General features: G+C 36.0%; 1 protein-coding gene across 5 annotated transcripts in view; it reads left to right on the top strand.

Moving 5' to 3' along the window:
• The window catches only part of LOC133518927 (uncharacterized), a 168,876-nt gene extending 145,298 nt beyond the window's left edge, over positions 1-23,578 (top strand). For all 5 annotated transcript variants that reach the window (XM_061852714.1, XM_061852715.1, XM_061852716.1 and 2 more), the window contains exons 3-6: positions 13,946-14,112; positions 16,517-16,650; positions 19,126-19,308; positions 20,381-23,578. In XM_061852714.1, the coding sequence (XP_061708698.1) occupies positions 13,946-14,112; positions 16,517-16,650; positions 19,126-19,308; positions 20,381-20,499 (603 nt within the window). In that variant the 3' untranslated portion in view covers positions 20,500-23,578. The remainder of the gene's footprint in view (positions 1-13,945; positions 14,113-16,516; positions 16,651-19,125; positions 19,309-20,380) is intronic.
• The last annotated feature ends 2,991 nt before the right edge of the window (positions 23,579-26,569 follow it).

Genomic DNA, 26,569 nt, shown 5'->3' with positions numbered 1-26,569 from the left:
GCCAAATATATGATTTTCAAATTAAGATTTTCATGGTAGGCAAGAAGTAGATAGTAGCTATGTATGTATGTATATATAAATTATTTACAAACTAATAATAGTGAAAAAACTGAAAAACTAGTCCGCCTTTGTATTAATGATGAGTGTTTTTTTCCTGTTTTGTGTTCATTTTTGTACAATAAAAAGTTTTACTACTACTACTACTAAATTACAGGACGCACTTATGTGTTAGAATAAGATCGATGTAGGTATGCTAACCATTATCGTACAATCATGTACACATAGCATAAAAATGTGACAACATAATATTTCTATGATGATTCTAATACTGAACGGAGTGGTCGTATGCAATTTCCTCTCTCTTTCCTCTTTCTCTCTTTTTCCAAATTTTGACTGAGAAAATGTTTCGAATGAAATAGCTTACTCTGTATCCTCTATATTTGTGTTAGGATACTACGAAACCACAGTAGATTACATTTTTTAGTGGCAACAATGGTCGCGCACTGTGCGGCTTAAGAGGAATTTCCTCCCGCGGGCGCTCCGGCTTTAGTATGAGCTCCCTGCCGAGGTTTTTCTGAAGGTCTACAGTAGGGGTTCTTGAAAAAAGAAGTGTACAGGTTTTTAAAGGTTCGGCAACGCGCATGTATCACTTCTGGAGTTGGAGGCGTGCTTAGGAGTTTCAGTGACGCTTATATTTAACAGGATTAATTACTGAATTCTCGCTGACAGTACCGTGGCACAGTGAATTTGGCGTGATAAAATGTGAAAGTGTCGTAATATCATATTATATACACCGTGGGTTGGTAAAATCCGACAGATCTTAACCACGCATTCCTGAGGATCAAAAAATGTTTAGTAAAATTCGGAAAAAAAATGTTCTGTTTTTTTTTAGCCGATTTAAAAGCCATTTTCTGCACACAGCACGTTATTTCTTTCTACATCTTGGCGAAAAAAAAAACATTACAACGAAGAAGTAAAGTTTTCTTAATTCATCTATAGATCAAAATTGCGAGTGTTCTTTTTAGTTGAGTAATGTTTGTCAGAAGGTATGACTAAACCAAGTCACATAGAGGCAGCGCCGCAGCGAAAAAGGCGTTTTTCACAAAGTTATAGCAGAAACAAATTTTCGCAAGAATTGCCATTATCTCTGAAAGAAGACCGATTACAGAAAATTTGTATGATATTTTAGCCTCTAAATGCGATTAAGAATACAACTTTAAAACTATCAGGTTTTACCAGCCCACGGTGTATAATATCGTGACACTTTCTCACTTTGTCATTTCAAAGCCATTTCTGAGATAAAAGAAGCAATAATTCAGTTGTATTACCTAGAAATACAAAAGGCAAAGTTGTTGTTTAACACCGCATGGTAGCATATGGATACTCAAACGTAAGAAAAATTACAAAATTGAACCACAAGAGAAGCGACAGCGGTTTTAAAATAAAATTGTATTGACAGTTGCGGGGACTTCAAGGCATGAGGGTTAAACAAACTTTGCTACAGAGCGCAACACGAATTTATTTTATCACACCATCACGAGGAAAATATTTATTATTCCAATTAATTTATTAAATATTCTTTCTATCAGCCCCTTGGCTAACGTAAATAGCTTTCTTCATAAAGGATTTCTTGTCTCGGCCATCAAGTTTTATATGGTCTAGTCATAAACTGTATCTGCCACGACCACGAGTGCCGTCGCCCATGGACACCTGCAACACAAGAGCGATTATAAGATTTAAATTTGTGCTTTAGTTTGAAATAGGAAACTGGACAATATTAAGTGTAAATTGCGTAATTACGTATAGCTCTTACAAATCAATTTATTCGTTTATTCTTTACTTTTAGGTAACTAATGAAAGATTGGTTTAATATGAAAACTCAGAAAGATAAATCTGTAATATTTTGCTAACACTGAACGACTGCATTGGAGTCTCATCTCCGAAATCCACGAATCCCTTTGCAAAAATAAAGTAAACCCGGGATAAAAGAGCCTACCTAGCTTTTTGAGGGGACGTTTATCGCAGACTTCTACATCCAGGCGGTACTAGGCCACCAAAAACGTGCAGACACCACCGGCTGGATTTGGCTGCATCACGTGATGCAAGTGGATCAAGTGCGCATACCGTATCCATCACGAGCAACATGAGTCCCGCTCTCGTCGGGTTGCTGTGTGCGGTGGTCACGCATTTAGTCAAGAGGATGGGGAAGATAATTTCAAAATGTTAACTTACCTTAATTGAAGAAATATTTCTCCTCTGCATTCATTTAATTCGAGTAATTTGGTTGTATTTCTTCAATTTGAAGTTAAATTGTTATTCATTTAATCGGCAAACAAACGATCACCAACAATATCTGGTTTTTAGGGTTCCGTAGCCAAATGGCAAAAAACGGAACCCTTATAGATTCGTCATGTCCGTCTGTCTGTCTGTCCGATTCTGTCACAGCCACTTTTTTCCGAAACTATAAAAGCTATACTGTTCAAACTTGGTAAGTAGATGTATTCTATGAACCGCATTATGATGTTTACACAAAAATAGAAAAAAAACAATAAATTTTGGGGGTTCCCCATACTTAGAACTGAAACTCAAAAAATCTTTTTTCATCAAACCCATACGTGTGGGGTATCTATGGATAGGTCTTTAAAAATGATATTGAGGTTTCTAATATCATTTTTTTCTAAACTGAATAGTTTGCGCGAGAGACACTTCCAAAGTGGTAAAAAGTGTGTCCCCCCCCCCCCCCGTAACTTCTAAAATAACAGAATGAAAAATCTAAAAAAAATATATGATATACATTGCCATGTAAACTTCCACCGAAAATTGGTTCGAACGAGATCTAGTAAGTAGTTTTTTTTTAATCCGTCACAAAAATTAAAAAAAAATTTTTTTTTCATCAAACTCATACGTGTGGGGTATCTAAGGATAGGTCTTCAAAAATGATATTTAGGTTTCTAATATCATTTTTTTCTAAACTGAATAGTTTGCGCGAGAGACACTTCCAAAGTGAAAAAAAGTGTGTCCCCCCCCTGTAACTTCTAAAATAACGGAATGAAAAATCTAAAAAAAATATATGATATACATTACCATGCAAACTTCCAACGAAAATTGGTTTGAACCAGATCTAGTAAGTAGTTTTTTTAATACGTCATAAATGGTACGGAACCCTTCATGGGCGAGTCCGACTCGCACTTGGCCGCTTTTTTAATAATATTGCGTAGCTGCCTTCGACTGAATGTGACTTTTGTAGAAAGGCAAACTGTTTTTCGTTTTCGTGTACCATGTAGCATTATCGTCACTTACTTCTTCTCGTAAAAAATACAAATAAGTAAATTAGTAATTTTATTTATACGTCTGACAGTGACATTATTCATTGACTTTGGCAATCAACTGACGAACGCTGCCGCGACTGCACGCCGCAAACAGCAGCAGTCGGCCGCTGCAGTAATGTCGCACCAGTAATGTCGCAACGGTAGTGCAGCTGCAGTTGGAAATGGACTGTCACCTTTATACGAGTTTGCAACAACGCCTGACTGCTATTTGTCATACAGTTTGATGTAAACATCTGGTAGTTACGCGGCGTAAAAGTTAAAACTGTTTGCAATTAAATATCTTTGTACATCCAATACGTTCAACGAAAATTATAAGGCCGACTTGACATTTGAGTATCTGCAAAAAATATTTGTTTGATCTGATTCGCCACTTGGCGAGTTATTTTATGATATATCTTCCTAGCCTTTAAAATGTGGCAACGAAGTATCTACCACTACCACAGTAAAACTGAAGTACCTTATTTAAATAACAAGTATGCAAGAATCTTTTTTATATTGTAACTGGAACGATTATATAAGTTTCTTTGATTGGAGTACCTCACAAAGTAGGTTAACGAAACACACGCAAATATTATAATGAGTAGGTACTTTAGAAAACGAATCTCACGCAATTTTCGTTGAGTTTACTTCTCTACTTATGTTTTTAAATTGCCTTAACAGGCACTGTAAAATTTTCATTTCCTTTGATATAACAATCACTTTTAGATGTGATAGAGTATGAATGTCGTTGTTAATATACTCGTAAACGAAGGTCAAAAACACTATAAAATATATGGAACTGAGACCTACTCGTATCCTAATTGTAATGTATTACCAAATATAATGTGGCTGCAAATAGGGCTAACACCGCGAAATAAGTTCACTCTAATTACGCCTTCATTGGAGTAAAAGAGAAAGATCCCTGCAATTTACGAATTTCTGTTTTCGCAGTAGGCCCCCAGGCCTGCGTAATATGGAAACTACCTTATTCCATAGGCGTAAGTGCACATAGAAATTTATATCATTTTGCAGTCATCTGTTAGATGTACTGCAATTGGTGGGTTTTATATCCGCGCGACGAACAACCACCGAAGACCACAGACAAAATATGTATATAAAACGTTGTCGATACATCACTCTAAAAAGTCCGACGCAAGTACCGCCCCGTGAGACTATTTACTACTATGGGAGAAGTTAGTTTCAAATCCGAATAAGAACAAAAAACTATACTCAATTACTCATCCCTTTCTTTTGGGTGCTAGTACTAGCGTAAGACAAAGACAATATCATTATCTCTGTCTATGTTCTATATTTGAAATGAGACATACCCTGGCCAAACTATACCTACATATATTATACAGCTGTGTAATGTTTATTGTAATCATAAAATAACTATCATACACTTCCGATAATGCCACTTGGTATAAAAATTACATAACATATTTTTTTATACACTGTTTGTTTGGCGTATGGAAATCGTAATGGAAAAAATTCCTATTTTAATATAAAGTTCATCCAGTATAAGTACACATTGTATAATTTATTTATTACATTTTTATATAACGTAATTTTTTATAGAATTGTAATAAGTATATTCAAATTGCATAACATGTTTTGTCGTGTTGTATTTTAAATAATTATACGGGGGTCGTAGTTCTAACCTAGCCCAACCAACTTTTTGTTAGATATCCGATGCTGCGGGGTCGCAGTTTTAACCTAACCTACTTTTTGTTAGATATTCCGTTCTGCGGGTTCGCAGTTCTAGCCTAACCAGACTTACTACTTGATAGATATCAGTTTCTACGAGGTCTCAGTTTTAACCTAACCTGACCTTGTTTTTGTTAGATATTATATTCTGTGAGGGTCGCAGTTTTAACCTAATCTAACCTTTTTTCTGGGGGACTAGATATATTACTATTAATATCATATCACTAGTTATAACTTATAAGTATGTTATGTTAACGGTATATCAAACTATAGTATATGAAAAAAAAATAGTATTAAATTATATTATAAACCGAAAAGCACCCATTTTATACACCTACCTACTATGATAATATTAACTTGGAATAATTTAGGTATTTAGTAAATGTGGTGTGACTACAGGCCCATTGTAGGTATACATTATTTTACTTAAAACTAATGGGTCTCGAAATGCCACCGTAAAGCGATTTTTCTGACTCGTTCTCATTGCTTTCGCATGATGAGTAAACATATTAGGTAAGTACATGATCGTAATAAATATATGATTATGATTACAATTCTTTTTGACGTGTGAAATTAGTTCTCTGAGAATAAACTGATTGAATAGTAGGAAAATTTTGTAAAAGAAAGTATTTGTTACCTAGTAATCTGTGATAAAACTATGCAGCGTAGTGTCTCATAAACTTCCTCGTGACTTTAATACAGGTGACAGGATATGTTTACACGTCTTTCAAATTTGCGATTTACGAATAGTAGCATTTAACATTGTCAGTAACTATATAGGAAAGATTACAATGTAGTAGCTTTTCTATTCAATTATTTATACAGTTGTATATCGCAGTTATGTTGCAGTCACGGCTTGTTCATTAGCTCTTGTTCGAAGACAACTGAAACATCATCTCATCAGATTAAATTGGCAACCGTAACAATATAACAGACCCTATTTCCTTGTGCCGACGCGTATAAATGATTCTCATACATCAGCCCTGTACAATCGGTATTTTCGCAAACATAAAAACCAGTGGACTTGTCGATTGAAATTGACTGATCTTCTGACCGCTTATTCCTATCGGCTGGTTAAATACGGGCGAATGGAGTTTTTTGGTGGACCACTTAAAAGTGATCCCGAGATCCGCAGCAACCATGCATAATGGGAGAGCCTCCATATACTGACTCGTCTGCGCTTTAACGCCCAAACTTGGTAAGTAATTGGAATGTTGCCTCTGTTACAAAAAATACGTATTTCGCACTGTCCGTCTGGATCGAGAGGTTCTATGATAAATCGGCGGACTTGGTGATAAGTGGTTGGGCGTTTGTTACGGATACGTGTGTTATTATGATTACCTATCCATTGGATAAAATTTTCTAAATACACCCCTTTTATGTAACGTATGGGGAATTAATATCTGTCTGCCCATTTTATTCGTAATTTTCATTCGTCGTTAACAACCGTCATAATTTCGTTTCTTGATTTGACTCTTAATGACCTAGTTTTTACCAAATATATTTATCTATTTGAAGTGATTTTCGTTGCATTCCACAGAATAACACACGCACTCAACCAATTTCGCGTACGATATCATTTTTACACGTCAGGTGCATATTCGAGAAGACGATCCCTCGATATAAAGGAAATTCGACTAATGAGGCAGCCGCAGCGTATCGTTGCGTGTAACAACTTGTGAGGGAATTTAGAATAAAACGATCCATTCATTACCCGACGGGACGCCGGACACACTTTTATACAGATGGACCTCTTCCGAGTTTTAAAATATCATTTGGTGCGTTATATCTACTCGTATTGAGCAATTTTCCCCTTTAGAACATAAAAGTCGAATAGGTTTTTGCTATTAAGTAGAACTTTTAATAACAAAATATAATTTTATAAGTATTATGAACATGACATTTTTTAGTTTCGCTTGCTTCAGTTTTATTCGTCGTACAGGATATAGACCGCGGACCAGGGACGTATAGCATCGCCTCCCGGCTGATACTTTGTCAGATAATAGTTTAGATGCCATCACGAATTAAAAAAAAAATAGTCAGCGGTGGAAAGACCGTCAGCTGGTCACATGAACATGTAAAAAATAAGCTCTTTACTTTTTTATAACAGCATTCCATCAGGCGTTTCAAATAAACGGATCACGCATACTTTGCGGACATAAATGGTAAGGCGCGTATTTTTTACATGTTAATACGACCAGCTGACGTTCTTTCCACCGCGATACAACCGCATCTTAACAATAGCAACTAAACTATCATCTGACAAAGTATCAAACGGGAGGCGATGACAATTATTTTTACGTGTATCGGAGACTGCCATTCCTCAATTTACCAACGGAGCGGCAGCTGACGTCCACAAGGGTTTATCATACATAGCTGTTAACGACTATACGAGGCCCGGGAAGCGATTGGCCATGGAAATCTGTTTCTGGCTCAATAAAGTACCTACTTATTACAAACCCCCAACTGAATGATTGTTAAAATTAAGTGGGTAACCATTTTAACATTAAGTAAGTTTCCTAAAACCTTTATCTTCTTCAGGCGTGAAAGGTGTTTTTCAGGTGTGAAACTTTACATATCTCTTTTATTCCCAAAATATGAAAACATTCAATCAAAACGGAGCCCACTGGAGTTTAGCGTCTCCAAGGATAATTTAATCTTCAGTCAAGAGCAGAAATAAAAACGAGACTGTGCCTAATTAATTAATTATTATGTGTATGACCCAGTTACTACAAGTTGGGTAATGCCCATAAATATCCTCGGTAAAGTTGGTAAAGGTCACCGCACGTTTGATAATGAGTGGCGTAAGGCCACAGACTCTGATCACTGCCCTAGATGGAGCGCGTTGTTCGCGCACATAGACGTTTTACTCGAGCATGAGAATACCGCCGCTTATTTCGGTTGCTTCACTTGTATTCATTTTGGCACTTGTTTGCATATAAATTAAAAATATCAACAAAAATGCAGTTCTACGACTATATATTGCGGGTTAGTATAATATGGCTGGGATGCAACAGAATGGTGTGGTTTTCGGCCTTATTGTTCAAATACTAGCGCATGTAATATAATGTGTGGTTCGCGAGTTTTTCTAAATATGTTCCTAGTGCGGGCCTTTTGGGAGGTAGTCTATGGCTGCTAATTACCCTAGCGCGCCGCAAGCCTACCGGCACTAACTATCGGAATTGATTTATGCCTAAATTACACCTCCGTCAATACCTTAACACAATTTTCATTGACAACACAATTAGGCGTTTATTTTGACAAAACAAAATAGTAATGCAATATTTTTTTATCATTCAAAGTTTGTAAAATTTTACACGTTTGTATATATATATATATCACTAAATATTAAATTTATATTATGGACTCTAGTAGGCGAATATCGGATGGCGTTATCCACGTGATAAAATAAGTACCACATTTTAACACGACGCTATTTAACGGGACGGAACTTGTTTTTATCAGGCTGTCACGTAGACATATAAGGTGCTAACAAATTAGTCACGGATATTTTTACAGCTGATAGTACTCGGTTCTCGGAGTACATTTAAGTATGAAACAGCATTGGTTATGTTATGTTTTTTTGGAGAAAACTAGGAAACAAATTTGCTACGTTAAAACACCCTGTTAATAAGATAATTAAATGAGACCTCTTTAGACATTCTAGAACCTCTTTAAACTATCATTCAAGTGGCCTCTTAAAGTTGATAAATAAAATACTTGGATGTCAGTGTCATGCAATTTGCTGTCTGATTGTGTCGGTTGCAAAGAAATTTAATTAATTTACCATTATGCCTTACCGCTACACACTTAACGAGTACTTAAACATGGTAACATGTTATCGCGACTCAAACTACAGTGCGGCGGGAGCTTCAAGACTTTATGCACAAAGATACAATACGATTGTGAATCCTCAGACTATCTACCGGGCACATCAAAGATTTCATGCCGGAAACCTCATGCCAATAGGTGAAGCCGGTAGGCCTAGGTACCCAGTTCGTCTAGAAGTAGCAATTTTGGATTTTTTTGACCGCCATCCCATGAGCAGTACCCGGGACGCAGCGAATGTATTTAATGTCAGTGACGTCTACGTATGGAAAATTCTAAAACGTGAGGGAAGGCATCCTTACCATTTCACACGTGTTCAAGAACTGCAACTACAGGATTATGAACCACGTGTATTTTTCAGTCAGTGGCTTATTAGAAACGCAAGACGTAACATACTGTGGACCGACGAATGTACATTTGCGAGGGTAGGATTATTTAATATTCACAATGCACACTTTTGGTCGGAACAGAATCCCCATTTAGCACGTCCTGACCACTTTCAGACTCGCTTCAGCGTTAACGTGTGGGCAGGATTACTTGGCGATTATTTGTTGGGCCCTGTTTTTCTCAACCGCCTCAATGGTAGGACGTATCTTCAATTCCTACAAGAAACCCTACCAGAATTGCTAGACGAAGTACCAGTCGATCTCCGTAGGAGAATGTACTTTCAACATGATGGTGCCCCAGCCCATTACGATCGTAACGTAAGAAGGTATTTAACGGAGCGATTCCAATTACGATGGATTGGCCGGGGTGGGGTTCAAGCAGGTGCAGTGAACTGGCCAGCCCGCTCACCAGATTTAACACCGCTTGATTTCCACGTATGGGGACGAGCCAAAGACTTGGTTTATGGAAACGACGGGCACACAATCAGAACATCAGAAGAATTACAAACACGGATTACCGACGCCTTTGAGGTTATGAAAAGGGAAAGAGAGATCTTAATGCGTGTTAATGAAAATATCCGAAAGCGAGCACTATTGTGCATTGAAAACCATGGTCACCATTTTCAACAATTTTTATAAACAGTTTATGTTAATAAAAGTTTTCTTATGTCCGTGCTTGCTTTTTAAATTACTTAGACTAGTTAATTAGGTAGGTTAGCATTCGTTAAATATCTAACCTAATTATTATTCAATGGGAAAGTTTTTATGGGTAGATGGATGTTTGTTACATCAGGATGAAATTAGGCACAGAGATAGGTTATTAGTATGGAATAGCATACTACTTTTTTCACACTACTTGTTCGCATGGGACAGTTTTTTTTTCCACGCGGGCAGAGCCGTGAGCAGACGCTAGTATTTAATAACCTACAGTTTTCCCGCCGAATCATAATGACATTGAAGGAAAACAACTTTTGACGTGACATGACAGACAATGTTAAACATCTTGACAGGTACATAATAGGGTGATTATTTTACAAAATAATTATAATATCTTTTTTTGTTCGGTAAATGAAAACAAAAAAATGATATACAAAGGTTCCATAATTACAGTTAAAAGTTAATTGTTTTAATGTAATGTATTATCTCTTAAAATATCCGTGACTAATTCGTTAGCACCTTGTATAAGAGTACGACCATCATATCTGTATTAAATGTATACCTGCTGCCCGATCATTCAGTCAAATATGTCGCTAATTAGGTATGTGTCATTTCATAAGAATGTAACCAAAACTTGCCAGACAGCCAGAGAGAATTACCTAGTTGTCATTCCATTACCTTAGCTTTAAGAATAAGTGTAAAATTCTAAACATTTCTAGTGACAATTAAAAAACACTACACAACACAAATTACGAGTACTAAATGATACTAAACTAACAGTATTAAGTATTACAATTTTTGTTTTTTGACAAAACCCTCAAAGCACCTTTTTTGGTCTGTATAAATTAACAAAGTTACAGTTATTTTTAACATATTTTTAAAATGTAATAATTTTTTCTTATCAAACCCATTAAAAAGGCTTTATATTTTCTTAACACCGCCTCTCAAACTTTAACGGTCGGAAATAAAATTGTCCCTACAAATGTATTATTTTACTTCTTTTGTCCGGGGACTATGGCAAACTCACGTCACGACCCGCGTTTCTGCAACGTTGTTCTAAAAAGAGAGCACCACTCAATCACTTGTTAGCTTGTAGGCTTTCAAAGAAGATAAATAGCCGCTATAGCTACCTACTATAACTGTAATTTTTATTTTTGTATGTTACTGTGGGGATAATTTGAGTAATACATAAATATGTACATAAGTAACATTAAAACTATACTGTGTTTGATAATGCAGTACAAGAGTCGAACGAACTATACATAACGTAGCGAACCTATCAAATTATCTAACTTGCGTATAAATCTCGGGATTCGATTGGAAACCATGTAAACTGTATTATCATTTGCTTAGCGATTATTCTTCTTCATTAACCATTACAAGGGTAATCTCGATCCCTTAAAGCTGTGCCTATTTAGAGGTCACATTTAAATTTGTCCAACTAGGCTGAATACTCGCCTATCCTTGGTATGCCTATAAAACCCCTGAGGGCCTATGCTATTAGTAAGCAATATTGAAGGCTCATCGATGTTAATCGCATACGCTTACCGCACTAAAGCAATCACTAAGCGACACCCTATCGCGGATGGTTGCCATGGTTCACCCCGAAATGAGAAACTCCTCCGCCTCCGTAATAAAAGAACCGAATGGATGGTGTAGCATGACGGTAGATGCCATTAAAGATCTAAAGCGTAGACCTGCAAGGTTATTATCCGGGATTTCGGCACAAATATATTAGAATTAATATTAAATCTCCTTTTCGTCTTAGTTTTCTTTGTTCGAAAAGGCCCCTTATCGGAATGAGGTGCAGGCATCTTCTGAAACGAATTGAATTGGAAGAAATGCCTTTATTAGTTTATGATGAAAAGTAGGTTTTATCTTCAAAAGTTCATCTCACATGTATGTATTCATATGGTACAGGAGAAAACGAGAATTATGTTCAAATGATTTTGAGAACTTAGTGCCTGGAGATTTTGGACAAATCCCCTAATTATTAAACTGCTTAATTGAATTCGTCGCTGTAATTAGTTTTCGAACGTGAGCCGAGATCAATGACAACGAATTAGAATAACTATTTTATCTTTCTTAACTGAAGGTTTTATTTAAATGCTTATTATTTTTGGCATCGAAAATATGAAAGAGCAGCATTTATTAGGCAATTAATAATATAATAAATATAAACTACTAGGTACATAATATAACGCAGTGAGCGTGATGGGCACCTTTGAGTCGGGGGTAGCCCGGGCGAGTTACAGTAGGTTTACATATATTTAGGTTTAGTGATAACGTTTACTTTTTAATTAGTTTTATGTTTAGATACCTATAGCTATATTATTGTATCATACTTATATTTTTTCCAATATTACCTATTTAAGTATTATAGTAGTAACTATTTTGAATTAATATTAATTAATGCAGAACAAACAACAACAAAGTTACAAAAACAAAAAAAAAATTGTACATTACTTATACTTATTCGCGCAAATTAGTTTAGATACGCACCACATATGAGCCATGATATTTAAAAAAAAACACACAGAACTTGATACTTAAAGAACTTTTAGGTTTGTTTCTAAAATAATAACGTGGCATCAAGCTGGCCTAGCGCTGGCCAAGTGAATAGTGACCCTGCTATGAAGCCGATGTTTCGCGGGTTCAAATCCTGGTAAGGGCATTTATTCGTGTGATGAGCACGGATATTTGTCCCTGAACCATGTGTGTTTTCTATGTATTTAGGTATTTATAAATATTTATATATTGTATATATCGCTGTCTAAGTACCCTCAACACAAGTCATATTAAGCTTACTGTGGGACTTAGTATTTGTGTAATAATGTCCTATATAAAAAATATAAAAATATATTTTAATAAAATACAAGAAAAGCGATTTAAGCATTTTTGAAAAGGTGGTGAAAGAGGGATCGAAAGTTAGTACCGGGAACGAATTTTTTCGAGAGTGACGGACTTGAAACTTCATAAGATAGGATGACAGAATATTATAACACAAGATAATCAAGTTCAGTTTTTTTATACATATATTTTCCCCTAAAATTATAAAAGTTAATAACGGGAATGATTCCAGTAGGTAAAGCACTTGAAATTCATAGGAAGACATAATATTAGAAAGCAAGAAAAGTAATTTCAGCGCTTTTGAAAATTCATCCCCAGCTAATGTGGTGGGGTGAAAGTTTGCATGGAGAACAAAAAAACATTTGAAGGACTTTAAACTTTGGAGAAAGTCATACTGTTAGAAAACAAGAGAAGTAATTTCAGAGTTTTTGGGAATTCATCTTCTGAGAGAGTTGAAACTTAGGAAGAAGACATTTTGACACAAATGTCACCTGTTTTCCACTGTTTTTTTTAGCTGCGCAAAGTTCATGTAAAATTAGAAAAACCAATTTAATAATCCACGCGAACGAAGTCGTAATACACTACTTACTTACTTATATATGTAAAAAATTAGATAATTTTAGTACTCATTTCCATTAATTTTTGTTACTCTATTTCTGCTTATCTAATATTTGACTTACTTATTATGACAAACGTCGAAAGTAGGTTGTTAAAGTTAAATGTTATATACTTAAATAAATGGTTGGAATATTCATCATAACATGTGACTTTTAATAGTTTTAACCCAGTAGGACCTCAACAACTTAGAACAGCAGATACATGATAATCATATTTCCTCCACCTACCATACTGCCATACATTGTTACCGGTGAATTCTCGTATAGTTGGAAATTCCGGTGCCGTTTGGGTTCGGAGGCAGATAAATAGGCGTACTTTTACATCTAACGTAAAAGTACCTAAAGCATGTAAGTCAAAAATATTTAAAAAACGGGTCTGACAAGCCTCGGTAGCTCGTAGCAGTGTTCGGAGTAGTTGCTACTGTTGCTACTTCGAATCTGGCTCGATGCGGTGAATTTTTAGCTTTAATTACCTAACCTTTAATCATTTGCATACATCTAGACATATCTGCGCTTAATAATAAATTAATTCACAAGAACCAAGATATTGACATAACAAAACAATGACTTTAATAATTTTGACGTTCAACAGCTAATAACGGAGATCAACGTGCAGCTGGCGCTGTTCCGGGACCTGCTAATCCACTTCGGGCAGCCGCCGGACTGCCCGGAGCTGCGCGAGCGCGTTCGCCGCCTGCGCCGCGCCTGCGTCGAGGCCACCAAGCAGACCAGTCAGCTCGTGCTGCCCAACTGCAAGAAGTAAGCTACCTTGCAGTAGTCAAACCTTACACCGTACTTTTTTTAACAGTACAGAAAGCAGTCCTCCTTAACTCAGTGAACATAGTCAGGAGGGACTCCTTCCTGTACGATTCAAATCACCAGTAACAAACTTTAGGTAGAAACATATATTTTAATGTACAATGTACAATCCTAGCAACAATTTATACTTTCAAATCGTGTTATGTCTGGACGAGAATCAGATTTAGATTTAATATATAGGCAACTAATAATTGGCCATATCTGGATTTAAAAACCGACCAAGAGCGAGCCGAACAGTCGCCCTAAACGACAAATGTACATTTTACAAAGACATGTAGGTAAGTAGCTGGTTACCCAATCCTAATAAAAATCTCATTCGTTGAACTCTCGGAGAAACAATGTTTAACTTTCCTCGTTTAAGATTCAATGAGCAAATTCTATATGTTTCACAAGGTAACATAAGCCATAAATTTTAAGGGTGATCGGAACAATGGGCCCATTGTATCGGATTCAACAAACGGGTGCTAGTTCCGAACTAAATTGGCCCTCCGGGCAACAGATCTGTCTGTGGATAAATTAATGTTCTTTCAGAACTAGATAAATGGTACCCTAACTAGTAAAAAACGAAACGTGCATAATTTATTTAGTCAACGTTACGTGGTTGCTTGGATCGAACCTTATGTGAATTCATGTACCTGTTCATGGTTTCAACCCCGATCGTAAAGCCTTGCCGCAACACAGCGATACCTTGAATTGAGTATAAAAACATCGCTTTAAAAGTACCACTTCAAACGATTCCATGTTTCTCCCTCGCCAATGCCAAAACAGACAAATTGGGTAAATTTGAGTCGCTCGATTTATGCAAACTCTACCCAATTATTTGCATTTCAAAAGACAAACCAGTCGTTATCCGGGAAGTCAAAAGCGAAGGAGAACTAATTATGATAGTACTTTTCTCTAAAACCGGTGGGTGAAGAGGACGACGATCGGATGAGTAGCAAACCGAACACGATTTTCATTTGCACTTGATGTAAAAATGTTGAAGAGTCCTATAGCGATCAGTGACACAAAAACGAGACAGATTGAACACGTGTTCTTAAGATTGAACTCGAGAAATCGGTCTCCTGATTCCTTCCAATTTATTTATTATATTAAGTACCTACTAGTTGCGGTTCTATTCTTTCATGAACATGGACAAATGGCATAGTGGAAATAGATTGAAATCAAATTGTTTAAAGCAAGCAAAATGAGTAACAGTGCGAAGCACTGATAATAAAACTGCTAATATGCTGTTCATCTATTGTAAGAACTCATTAAGATTTTTTTTTTCCTAGATAGCGAAGTGATTCGAATTAATATTACGAAACGAAGTTTTATTTTATTTTATATTAAAGCGTCGCATTTACAATACAGATACACAAAAAATCTTAAAAACGTAGGTAGGTTTTATAATGAGATTAGGTGCCCAGCTTCTTAATCTATCATTCAGCACAATCTTGTCTCGTAATGTAGGTCGTCAGGTCTTATAAGCATTTGCTGCTAGTCCCGATAACACATCCTGGGCGCTTATTACTATCGTATACACGCCTATTCAGCAGCCTAAAGGCAAACGGTGAAAGATAATCCTGCGCCCCGGAGCGGAGCTAGGGTGCAAATAGACCCGGATCTATTTGTCGTGGGATTATTCTGAATCTAATTAATCAGCAGAGCGAAATTTTGCAACGACTCGAGTGTTCCCGAATCAATTTCTAGTTTTCCTTTTTTAATGTTAGTCTTTTATATTGATCATAAATATGACCAATCGTTTCAAACGGCTGATTTAAAATAATGGAAAATAAACAAGTAAAATGATAATAATACATATTATGTCTTAATTCGTATCATACTCGTATAAATTGAAGAATAGAAGTTCTTATGTTATAAAACGCCAAATTATATTTGCAAAGATTAGAATTACATTTGAAGTGTGCTTGCCAAGTTATTTGCTGGAAAAATAACATTCAAGTACTTAATAATAAAAAAACGAACAATATTAACTTCGGAATCTTTTTACTTAAAGGTCAATATACGAGTATGAGTATTTGTGAGAAATTGTCGTACTAGAACCGGGTTTATACACAGTTCAGGTGGGTCACAAAATGGACTATTGTAACACAATTAGGTACCTGCCTAATTATTGACAACCTCTATGGTATTCAGAATGCCAGAGTTAACTTATGTTTTCCGACGTTGGGATTACCGCGTTATTGTATGAATGTAATACCTAGTTTACAGTACGAGAAGTATGAACTCCTTCAACTCACAATTCAGGTAAAGATTCACGGTTGGTGCAACTGGCACTAAGCAATAACTTTGTTAGCAATAACTGGCGGGCAAAGAATCTTACGATATAATCATAACGCAGGTCTACGAGCGAGGGATGCGCAGAGCAGCCCCAGCTGGTGTTGCTGTACTTCATGGCGCAGCTGCTGCTTCGGGAACTCGCCAAGTGTCACCGGCTCGTGCAGCTCGTGCCCATGGACATGACATCCTACTACGGTATGTATATTTAATGTGTTGATGCAAAGTATATTGTCACAACGGTAAGCTCGTCCCTAGTATATCCAGCACGTTGAAGTTACCTAAATAACAGATGTACCTAAAGAAAGGACTTTTAGCACGAGGAGTTTCGTTCATTGACCGGCCTGTGTCTACTAGGAAGAGATAAGAACTTCCTGTCCCGTCTATAATGCCGCCGGTCAATGACACTGTGCGAGCGGGATAGCAACATGATTATGCGCGTGCGATAGAGGTAAGAACAGGAGGGTCAATGAATAAAATTCCTCGTGCTAAGCGACTTTCATCATGTATAATCAATAAACGCCTAAATGCGTGCTGCAAATATACGAGTAATACAGCCCGTGAAAAATCCTAATATTTTTAAATACGAGTTGGTAACACTATGGCATTTTCAATTTCTAAATATTTGTAATTTTATGAACAGCTCCGTCCAAAACTAATTAACCGAAAACATACATTTTGTTGCGATAGCACACACGCAGGTCACCATTCGAAATTAAAATTTAAAAAATTCAATCCTAACCGCAAGCCTGACCACTTACACAAATGTACAGCTGCGGGAAGATGAAATATTAATTTTCAATATACCCCGATTCAGGGCATTAGCTGGAGAGTTATTTCGCTTTCCTCGTTTACTACGCTTCAGTGGAGTCAGCGTTCAGTCTCAAGTCGAAGGAAACAGCTACTTTACAAAAGAAACCATTTAGTTGTTTTCACCTTAATGCAATTGCTCAGTACGTGATTAAGGCGAGCTAAAAAAGTTTACAAGAAACTGATTTTAGACAGTTTGATGACATTCGTCAATAAAGTCCTTCGGGGTCATCCATTCATTAATTACATCACTCGCTTAGGAGGGGGTCAAGAAAATGTGACATGTTGTGACAAGGGGGAATCTCTGTGACGTCAATTTAAACTAATTAATCAGTAACTGCTTTTTTGTTTTTTTTTTATTTGTTGTAAAGTTAAATAACGAGTTTTTGGAACGAAAATCGTTTTTTATTCATTTACCTACCTTTCTTTCGTAATCGGTTATGTGGTATAAAATTACTAATATTTCTTTTATCAAATATATTTTGATAAAATATTAATAATACCTAATTAGAATTGCCGATTTCGTTGAAAACATAATTAAATATTTAGCGAGCAACATTTAATTGAAATACTTCGTATACTACTTTACGTATAATTGTTCCATGTTTTAATTAATCCTAGATTATATTAACGGGAAACGTTGCATACGTATCCTATCTGTTTTAAATCCATTTTCTTCATTGATCTAGTCTCATTATACGCATAAATGGTTAGTGTCGTTGTTATCGTCTGTATCCGTCAATTTCCTTGAAAAAAGGTGACGGAATGAACGTCATAATCACGGCAGTAATACGGCGGCGAACGTCGCTCAAAAAAAAAAGATTCGCAGGTCAGTTGTCTCCCTCAAATTTCGGAGCAACATGTGAATCGGACGCAGTGTGCCATGCCCCATACGAGTACAGCGGCGGCAACAACGACGCCGCAACAGTAATGCAGCTACTGTTGACAACCAAAGGGCCACCTTTATTATCTAATTACCATCAAATCGTTCTATTCATTGAAACTGCTGTTGTACTGGTCACTACCTAATACATAACATAATTCGTAGTGGTACAGTCTATTTGACCAACGCATCAGATGCAGGAATTGTAGGACGACAAGTCAGATTAGTAATTAGTACGAGTATACACATGAATATGTCAACAACATTCAGTATTTAAGCAATGTAATCAACAATATTGAGTAACTCTGTAAACAAGTTACTGTTAACTTTGAATGTTTCTATCACTTTGAGTTAGATTTTAAGTAAGTACACTTTGTCACTTGTTGTAATGTGAGACACATGACATTTTTTAACTTGGAGGATAATAATAATGCCACTATTAACATGTATTGCTGTCCCCCTTTTCGTTTTTAGAGTTCCGTAGTCAACTAGCTGTTTTTGAGTTATCGCAAAAAGTTTCCCCTTCATAGTAAAAAGACTTACTTTAATTAGGTACTGATTATGCAAATTTGCCTATTTGTTTAACTCGCGTGAAAGGTACCGTTTCATCCCTTGGTTAACAATTTACTATACTTTAAGCTCCAGTTTAGCTTATTGTGACGGAAGAGTAACTACGGAACCCTACACTGAGCGTGACCCGACATGCTCTTGGCCAGTTTTTCTATTTTGGTTTATAAATTTACTGTAGTATGCTGTTACATGTTACATTTCTAAATAAATAAAAGTAAAGTAAAAATAATGCTTGTGTCAGTTACATAATACGGACACCTACGGAAGCCTAAAAAGTATTTTTTTAACGCAACATGTATTTGAGTAGTAAAATAATACCGCTCTCCATTCTACACCGCCTATTTTCGGTTTCGAGTAGCTCGTGTTACACGTGGTATATTAAATAGCGATTAACTGTTTTCCATATACAGAAAACCGCGCCGGCCCGTCCAATTTTGGGAACGTGATCAGTCAGATACTACTGTGCAAGCAGATCACGCCAGACTTCAACCAGGAGGAACTCTGCAGCATCGCCAAAGACACCCAAGAGATCACCAGGATAGTCACCGACATCCAGGAGTATTTGCCTCAGCATGAAAATCTCAACCACTTAGGTTAGTATTGGTACACTTAGTATTTTTAGAGTTCCGTAATTAACTCTGTCTGTCTGTCCGTCCGCGGCTTTGCTCCGTGATCGTTAGTGCTAAAAAGCTGCAATTTGGCATGGATATTTCTATGTATTTAAGTATTTATAAATATGTATATATTATATATATCGTTGTCTAAGTACCTACAACACAAGCCTTATTGAGCTTACCGTGGGACTTAGTCAATTTGTGTAATAATATCCTATAATATTTATGAATATTTATTATTTATTTATAAATCATGTGCATGGCGATAGAACGGTAAAACAAAAATGTTCCTCCCATACAAAATGTATTTTTGTGAAGAAAAAAAAACGCTTTAACCTAATGGTGTGGAGTATAGTTAGGTAAACCTTATATGGTCCCACAATGCTCTTGGTCGATTTATTAATTGACTGAATTGATTCCTTACAATTTTATTCATAACTAGAGTAACTTGGTACAATGCTAGTAGGATAATATCACTTTCACACAAACTCTAGCTATTTACATTTTATTATACGATTGACTCCATCAATAATCATATTTTTCTCTCATTCAGCCATTTCACAATATTTTTATCATTGCGAAAATATTCAGCGTGACGGCTAATTGACAACGTTCTAAAACAAAAGTGCAAAACCATGTCCCATTAACATAAAAAACTTTTTGCGTGCAACGCCTCACCAGTCGCCCGCCTATTTCCATTGACATTAAGAACACTCCACAAAGGAGTGCGGTGAAATGCCTATTCTCTTCAACCTAAACACAGTCTCATGTATATTCATAGGAACAACAGTCTTCGTTGTGTTGTATTTATAACTCGTATTGAAAGCGCTTCTAAGTTGTTCACCAATGTATTAAAGTAAGAAGTTTGCGTGGATACCTTCCTACGTTAGTATTACTGTACTCTTCCACCCATTACTTTATACCTATTAAGTTGGCATTTAGATACGGAGCGGCTCAGTAATCACACTTCACAAGTAGAATGCATGCTCATTTGTCGCTATTGTTAAGGCGCCCATTCGTTGAAAGTAAATTATTCCGTGGATTGTTGCAGAGACCAACGTCGCGTTGAAAGGAGAAGAAATGAACGGACTGTGGCGGAACAAACGAAGAGGCTCACTGTACAAAAGCATGGGGGTGCTCTGTTGCGTGTCGCGACCGAACTATCTCTGAGGGTAACGCGTCTTGCCCCCGAGGCGGCTCGACTAACCGACTTCAATGTAGCTCAAACCCATACAACAAGTGCAAGGTGCCTACCAGTCACAATAACTCAAAGTGTTCAGAAGCAATGTGAGTGTGTACGGAGTTCCGTATGCCCAGGGAAACGTTACGAGTGCGTGTGATGTGTACAGATTAGACAATGAAGGGGTCCATTATTATTGTCTAATTAATAGACGAGATAGCATAGAGGAACATGAGGTGGATTAAACTTCTCATAAATTATGTAAATCACAATTCATAGATAGATATCATCGCGCACGGTAGATCAATTATAAATATGAACGTTTCTGTATCGTGTAGTCTAAGTTAAGTAAATAATATATAACAGATAGACGGATTTAATTAATTAATATCGTGAATTGCCTGGAATGGGATCAACTGTTGCGTTTAAGTAGAATAGATTTAAAATATTCAATGCTTTTTGCACAAAACCTATCTTTTACCTGCTAAATGTCTCATCATCATAGATAATTAAGATAGAAAACTATCGCCCCAGTACGGTACTCATATTAAGACTTAATTCCATCGGTTTCATCACTTTTTGAAGCCAGTCACTACAGTAACAGTAGTAGAATTGATATGAAATATGTATACCACAGGAGATGGCGTCAATGTCGTTTACCTTGTCGTGTTATGCCCCGCATGTTGTGTCGCTGGTTTAAGATAATGTCCGCCATAAATTATTACTGCTTCATTATCTTGTCTTCCAATAAGCTAGTTTTACTTTTAAAATATCAAGTTAGATTAATATAAAACTTTCTCGCAATCTCATTCACAAGTCTCATTACATTAATTACTTTTTCTTTCACAGAAAGTTTATAAAAAATGAGCTCTTCTTGATTTTTGTGCATTAGGCAAACTTACTTATCAAGTGTTACCTCCGGGCCTACTGTCTGGGGTTTTCTAAAGAAATAAAAATGGCCTAGTCACAATTGTAGATGACACCTTAAAGCATTCTAGTCAATTATATATATTTTTACCATATTATAATACAATTATATTATATATTGTTAATAATAATGCCACCTAAGAGTATGCATCTTAGTTAATTATAAAAAGTATTTCTGTAATTATGTACCTAAGTATTAGAATTTTATTGATAATAATTCTGTTAGGAAGAAAATTTAAGATTATACCTATATTAGATACACATACTCGTGTGTATTGCAACAATACGCAATACTTATATGCAATTTGATTATATTTGTTTATTTATTAAATTGTTGTTATTTAGACTTCTCTACATTTTACTAAGTATAACCATAAGTAAATACCTAAGAGATACACTGATATCAAAGATATTGTGAGCATAATATTAGCTTTAATATCGTTTGCGCATGTATACTTGAGACGTATCTAAAGTAAATAGAGGTCACAGGGTGCGTAGCCAACGTGCCAATCGTTAAGTCTCCGTAGCGAACGATATGTACCTGTCACTGTCGCACTAATACGGAAGACTGATAGAGAGAGATGACTGCGCTATGATACGGAGCGTTAACGATTGGCATGTTGGCTAAACACCCAGGTATATTATAAACTGTAGATATCAGAGTAGCATTTTGTGCACTATTTACGCTTATCCGTTAGAGCAGTTTCATATTATCCGATATCAGGACTTTACACTGATATAACGGCAAGAATCTATAAAAAAATTCGAGTGCGATCGATATCCCCATTGCTTCACTCCCATAAGGGCATGACACAGTGTCCGATTCGCATGTTGGAGTGACGCCGCTATAATACGCCTACGCGCATAGCATTATCTCGCTCAAACTTCGGAGTGACATGCGATTCGTACGCAGCATGCCATGCCCCCAAAGGCAGGGACATTTCGTGCGTTCAACTTGCCGCAGTATCAGTGTGAACTGACGTGGATCGTGTGACGTAAAATCGCCTTTATGCCACCTTTCAAGTAGATTTGCAAAAACTATTAAAATTAATGCCATCGTAAAAGAACACTCTTAGTTTTTGGCAGAGTATGTTTTACTAAGTCAATAGAACTGAGTATCGTTTAAAATTATCGATCGACCAGACAGCCTGTGTGCCCAAAATGCCAATCGTTAACGCCCCGTAGCGAATGAAACGCAACTGTCACTGTCGCTCGAATATAGAAAAATGATAGAGAGAGATGACTACGCTACGCTACGGAGCGTTAACGATTGGCATGTTGGCCACACGGGCAGGGAACCCAGACCTCAGGCTTTAAATGCAAAAAAATACTTTTCAACTATTTGGTTCTTCCTATTTTTCAAAGAAAACTTTTATAAAATATATTTTTTATTCATTTATTCATATAAAATAATTACACAGTTACATAATACAATAAATGCGCCAAACTAGAGTAACCAGTTTGTTGGCGCGCCGCGCTCAAATCTCACGTAATAGTAAGGATCGCTTAATATTAAATAATGATTATATTTGTTATGTTTGTTATTATATTTGTTTTGTGAGTCCAATATGAGAAATAAAGAGACGACGTCCATTGCACTTCGCACCTTTTTTTTGCACGTCGTTCGTTACTTCTGTTCTACTCATTTCCTCGAAGGTTAACTTAAATAGATCCCATACAGGGATAAGTTCGCCTTTGTTGTATTTGATTTACTCTGTAACTGTGTTTCTCGTGTTCTTATTTCTATGTACAATAAAGTATATACATACATACACTACTGGATACTCTACTTTTATGTTTATTTAATATGACATTAACATCCCTATCTAGAAATTATGTGTATTCTAAATGTTGTGCATCAAAACTTATCTCATTAGAGAAGGATTGTTCATGCATTTAAAGCCCAGGCCAGACTGCCAATGTCCGTGATTTCCTGTATTAATTAGCTATGTTCTAAGTCTAATTTCATCGTGAAACTAACCCGTCTGTACGTATCATTTCATCTGTGTGTTAGTTGTATAGTACCGAATCTCATTTTCTGTAAGACACATTCTACTGTATGCATTTACTAAAATGATGACTGTGATATACTCATAACATAAAATTATAAAAGAAAACATGCATTAAATTATGATTCAAACATGATAACGTTTTTATTGTACCTACAGGTCAATTCCAACGTGCACTGACATCGAGCCGATATTAGAATGATAAATATATTGGAATCATATCAGAGGAGCAAATTTTAATTTCGATCGCTAGATTTCTCACTCCAAAATCGGTGCAAAACGGCAAATTGCATGTTTTTCTACTCGTCGACTGTAATGCTTGAAGTAAGATTTCGTATAGCAAACTATAATTGCGTACTTTTCATGTATGGGCTCCCAACTCTCTTAGAAGGGACAAAACTCGCGCGGGCGCGGGGTCGCGTGGAGTCGCGCGTTTATGTATTTTGTACTACATTTTTGTGAGATACTTACCAATTTTCATTAATTATTTATGTTTTATAGTAAAACAATTTTATAGTAATAATTTAATGACTCGTAGAAAAAGTATTGTATACAATTAGTGATATAATCAAGCCTTTCAATCTAGTACCTCCCTTAGGCAACACAGCAATCTTTTTTACCTAAACACGCTACTCGACTGAAAAGCTCTATTATATAACATACTATTTTTAAATACGAATGATAGGAATTGGGTATCTAGTGGTATTGACCGCTCGTTTTCAATTATTAGTAGAATTTAAATGCTTAGTAGTGAAGATAGTATTGAAGGGAGCCACACGAAATCGAGCGCTTGAAATTCAAATATCGGATCCCAGTTAGCTGACATTCGCTCGTTCATTTCACTTACTTGTCCGCACAAGTATTAGCGCGAGCGAGACGCCCGCGCGAATGACAGCTAAGAACTGATATGTTTCCAACATAATTCTAATATCGGATTAATGTCAGTGCACGTTCGAATTGGCCTGCTATTGCCTATCAATCTTTCTTAGTTATATGTCTCAAAAATAAAGTAGGAAGAGTCCGACTAAGCTAACTTTGCATCGATTTGAAGAAAACAAAGTGAGGGAGTGTCATATTTTCATAGAAAATTCAAATTTAGAGGCAAGTGGACTGGTAATTTCTCTATACAAACGTACACGACTGTTTCCTCCGTGGTTTTTGACCGTAGATCAATGGTTTTTTGAACGCAGATTATTTATATTATCAATATCTGTGTCGGACTGTTTTGCTTTTTTTGATAAAATATCATTTATTTAAGCGCTAGAGCTCTTCAACAATTGCCTAAAACGGCACAATTGACTGGGCCTCAAAGACAAGCATCATATTCAAAAATGGAAATCAATTAACCAAAAACCAAAACAGTCCAACACAAAGGACGAATTCAAGTTTTGGAGGAAAACATTTTAAAACAGAACACAATAAAACAAAACACACAAAACAGAAAACAAAAACAGAAACACGACGAGAATGATCGAAAACAGTCGAGTATGAAACCTCGATTTTTGAGATTTTTACGCAGAATTTTTCGCCTAAACTGGAGTTGTCCTTATCGTAATTTTAAGAGCCGCTCTCGTTACCTTAGTCAGACTCTACCTCAATATTGGTTTATCAATTTATAAGCCACGGTGCAACCAACAGATGAAATTATAACATGTAAAATATTAGTAGACATGTAAGTACCAGTTTCCACCAAGGAATCATAAGTTTTTGGCAAAAATTTAATTTTTGGGACAAGATTTTGTCACTAACTGTACTTTTCGTACCACGGGCAACTAATACTCATCGAGATAATTCTAAAAACCCCGAACACAATGAGGTTGAATCAGATCAGCTCGATGGTACTATAAATAAATATAAAATATTACATTGTTCAAATTTTCAGCTCAATCGGAAATCGGGAAGTGGGTCTTTAACTTCCAAGATTTGACACTAACAAAACAACATAACAGTAACAGGGCAAGTTAAATAAAAGCTTGTACAAACATGGCGTAAAGTTTTTTAAAACATTTGATTTTTTTATTCAGGGACCATAATTTATATCCCATTTTACCTGCTTTATTGTATTTCAATACCATGGAATCTTACTAAGCCAAGCCAAGGGTAAGGAAATGGAATTTCATAGAAAAAGTACCGTTATTTCGTTAGGATCTCAAAGCTATTCTTTCCTCTTATTATTATTTCCTCTTAACGCTTATGTTTGATTAATCATAACATATCCTATTTTATAAATAGTAATTTAGAGCGAAATAAAAACTATACGAGTAGGTAGGTGTATTTCAGTAGAATACTTATTTTTAAGGCGCTACTGACCTCAAATTTAAGTAAGCCACAAAATAGTATATTTCGATGCTAGTGCGGAAAGTATGTATATTACTTCACGAGTACCGAGATATCGGGACGAGAGAATAATGACATTTCCGCACGTGTATCGAACGACGTTTTATAATACAGTTGCGAAAAAATAAGAAAAATAACAAGTACTTACTTTTTTATATATGTTCTATACAACAGAAACAATTGTAAATATAAAATATTATACTATTATTACCTGAGTATCGTTATTTACGATTATTTGTGTATCGTATATTTAAATTGTATGAAAACAATATCGAATGTTGCCTTTGGAAACTTAAAACTTCTTGCAGGAAGAAAAAACGCCTCTGCTTTGAAAGGTTGTTCGGCAGCTATTCCGTTCCATTCAGACAACTTATTAAGATCGGTTTTTCAATATTCAATATTAAAAAATAAACGTATTATAATGATAAAGAAATATGAAATATGCTTATATTTATTATTTTTACATTAACAGTAGGTTTTTATGTTGATTACGACTTTTAAAGGAAACTAACATTAACACTAATCAATAAGTAGTAATGAATTGGAACAAGTGGAAAAGTAAAAAACACTAGTTCGCGAAATCCAACTTTCCGCACGCTAAACAGCTACGTAAAGTAGCACTTTATGAGCAACTGTATTAAAAAAAAATATTATCCGTCAATTTAATTTAAATATAAGGCCAAATAAACGCGGGTAGGTATGCCTTGTAACATGAAAATTAGATTAGTCCACCCGCTTGACGCAAATTAAATATTGAGTAACAGGCAGCCCGGAGGCTTTTTGGCTT

This window comes from Cydia pomonella, chromosome 6 (assembly GCF_033807575.1).
Source record: "Cydia pomonella isolate Wapato2018A chromosome 6, ilCydPomo1, whole genome shotgun sequence".
Classification (NCBI taxonomy): Eukaryota; Metazoa; Arthropoda; class Insecta; order Lepidoptera; family Tortricidae; genus Cydia; species Cydia pomonella.
The sequence above is the reverse complement of the archived record's forward strand: the minus strand, read 5'-3'. Positions and strand labels throughout refer to the sequence as shown.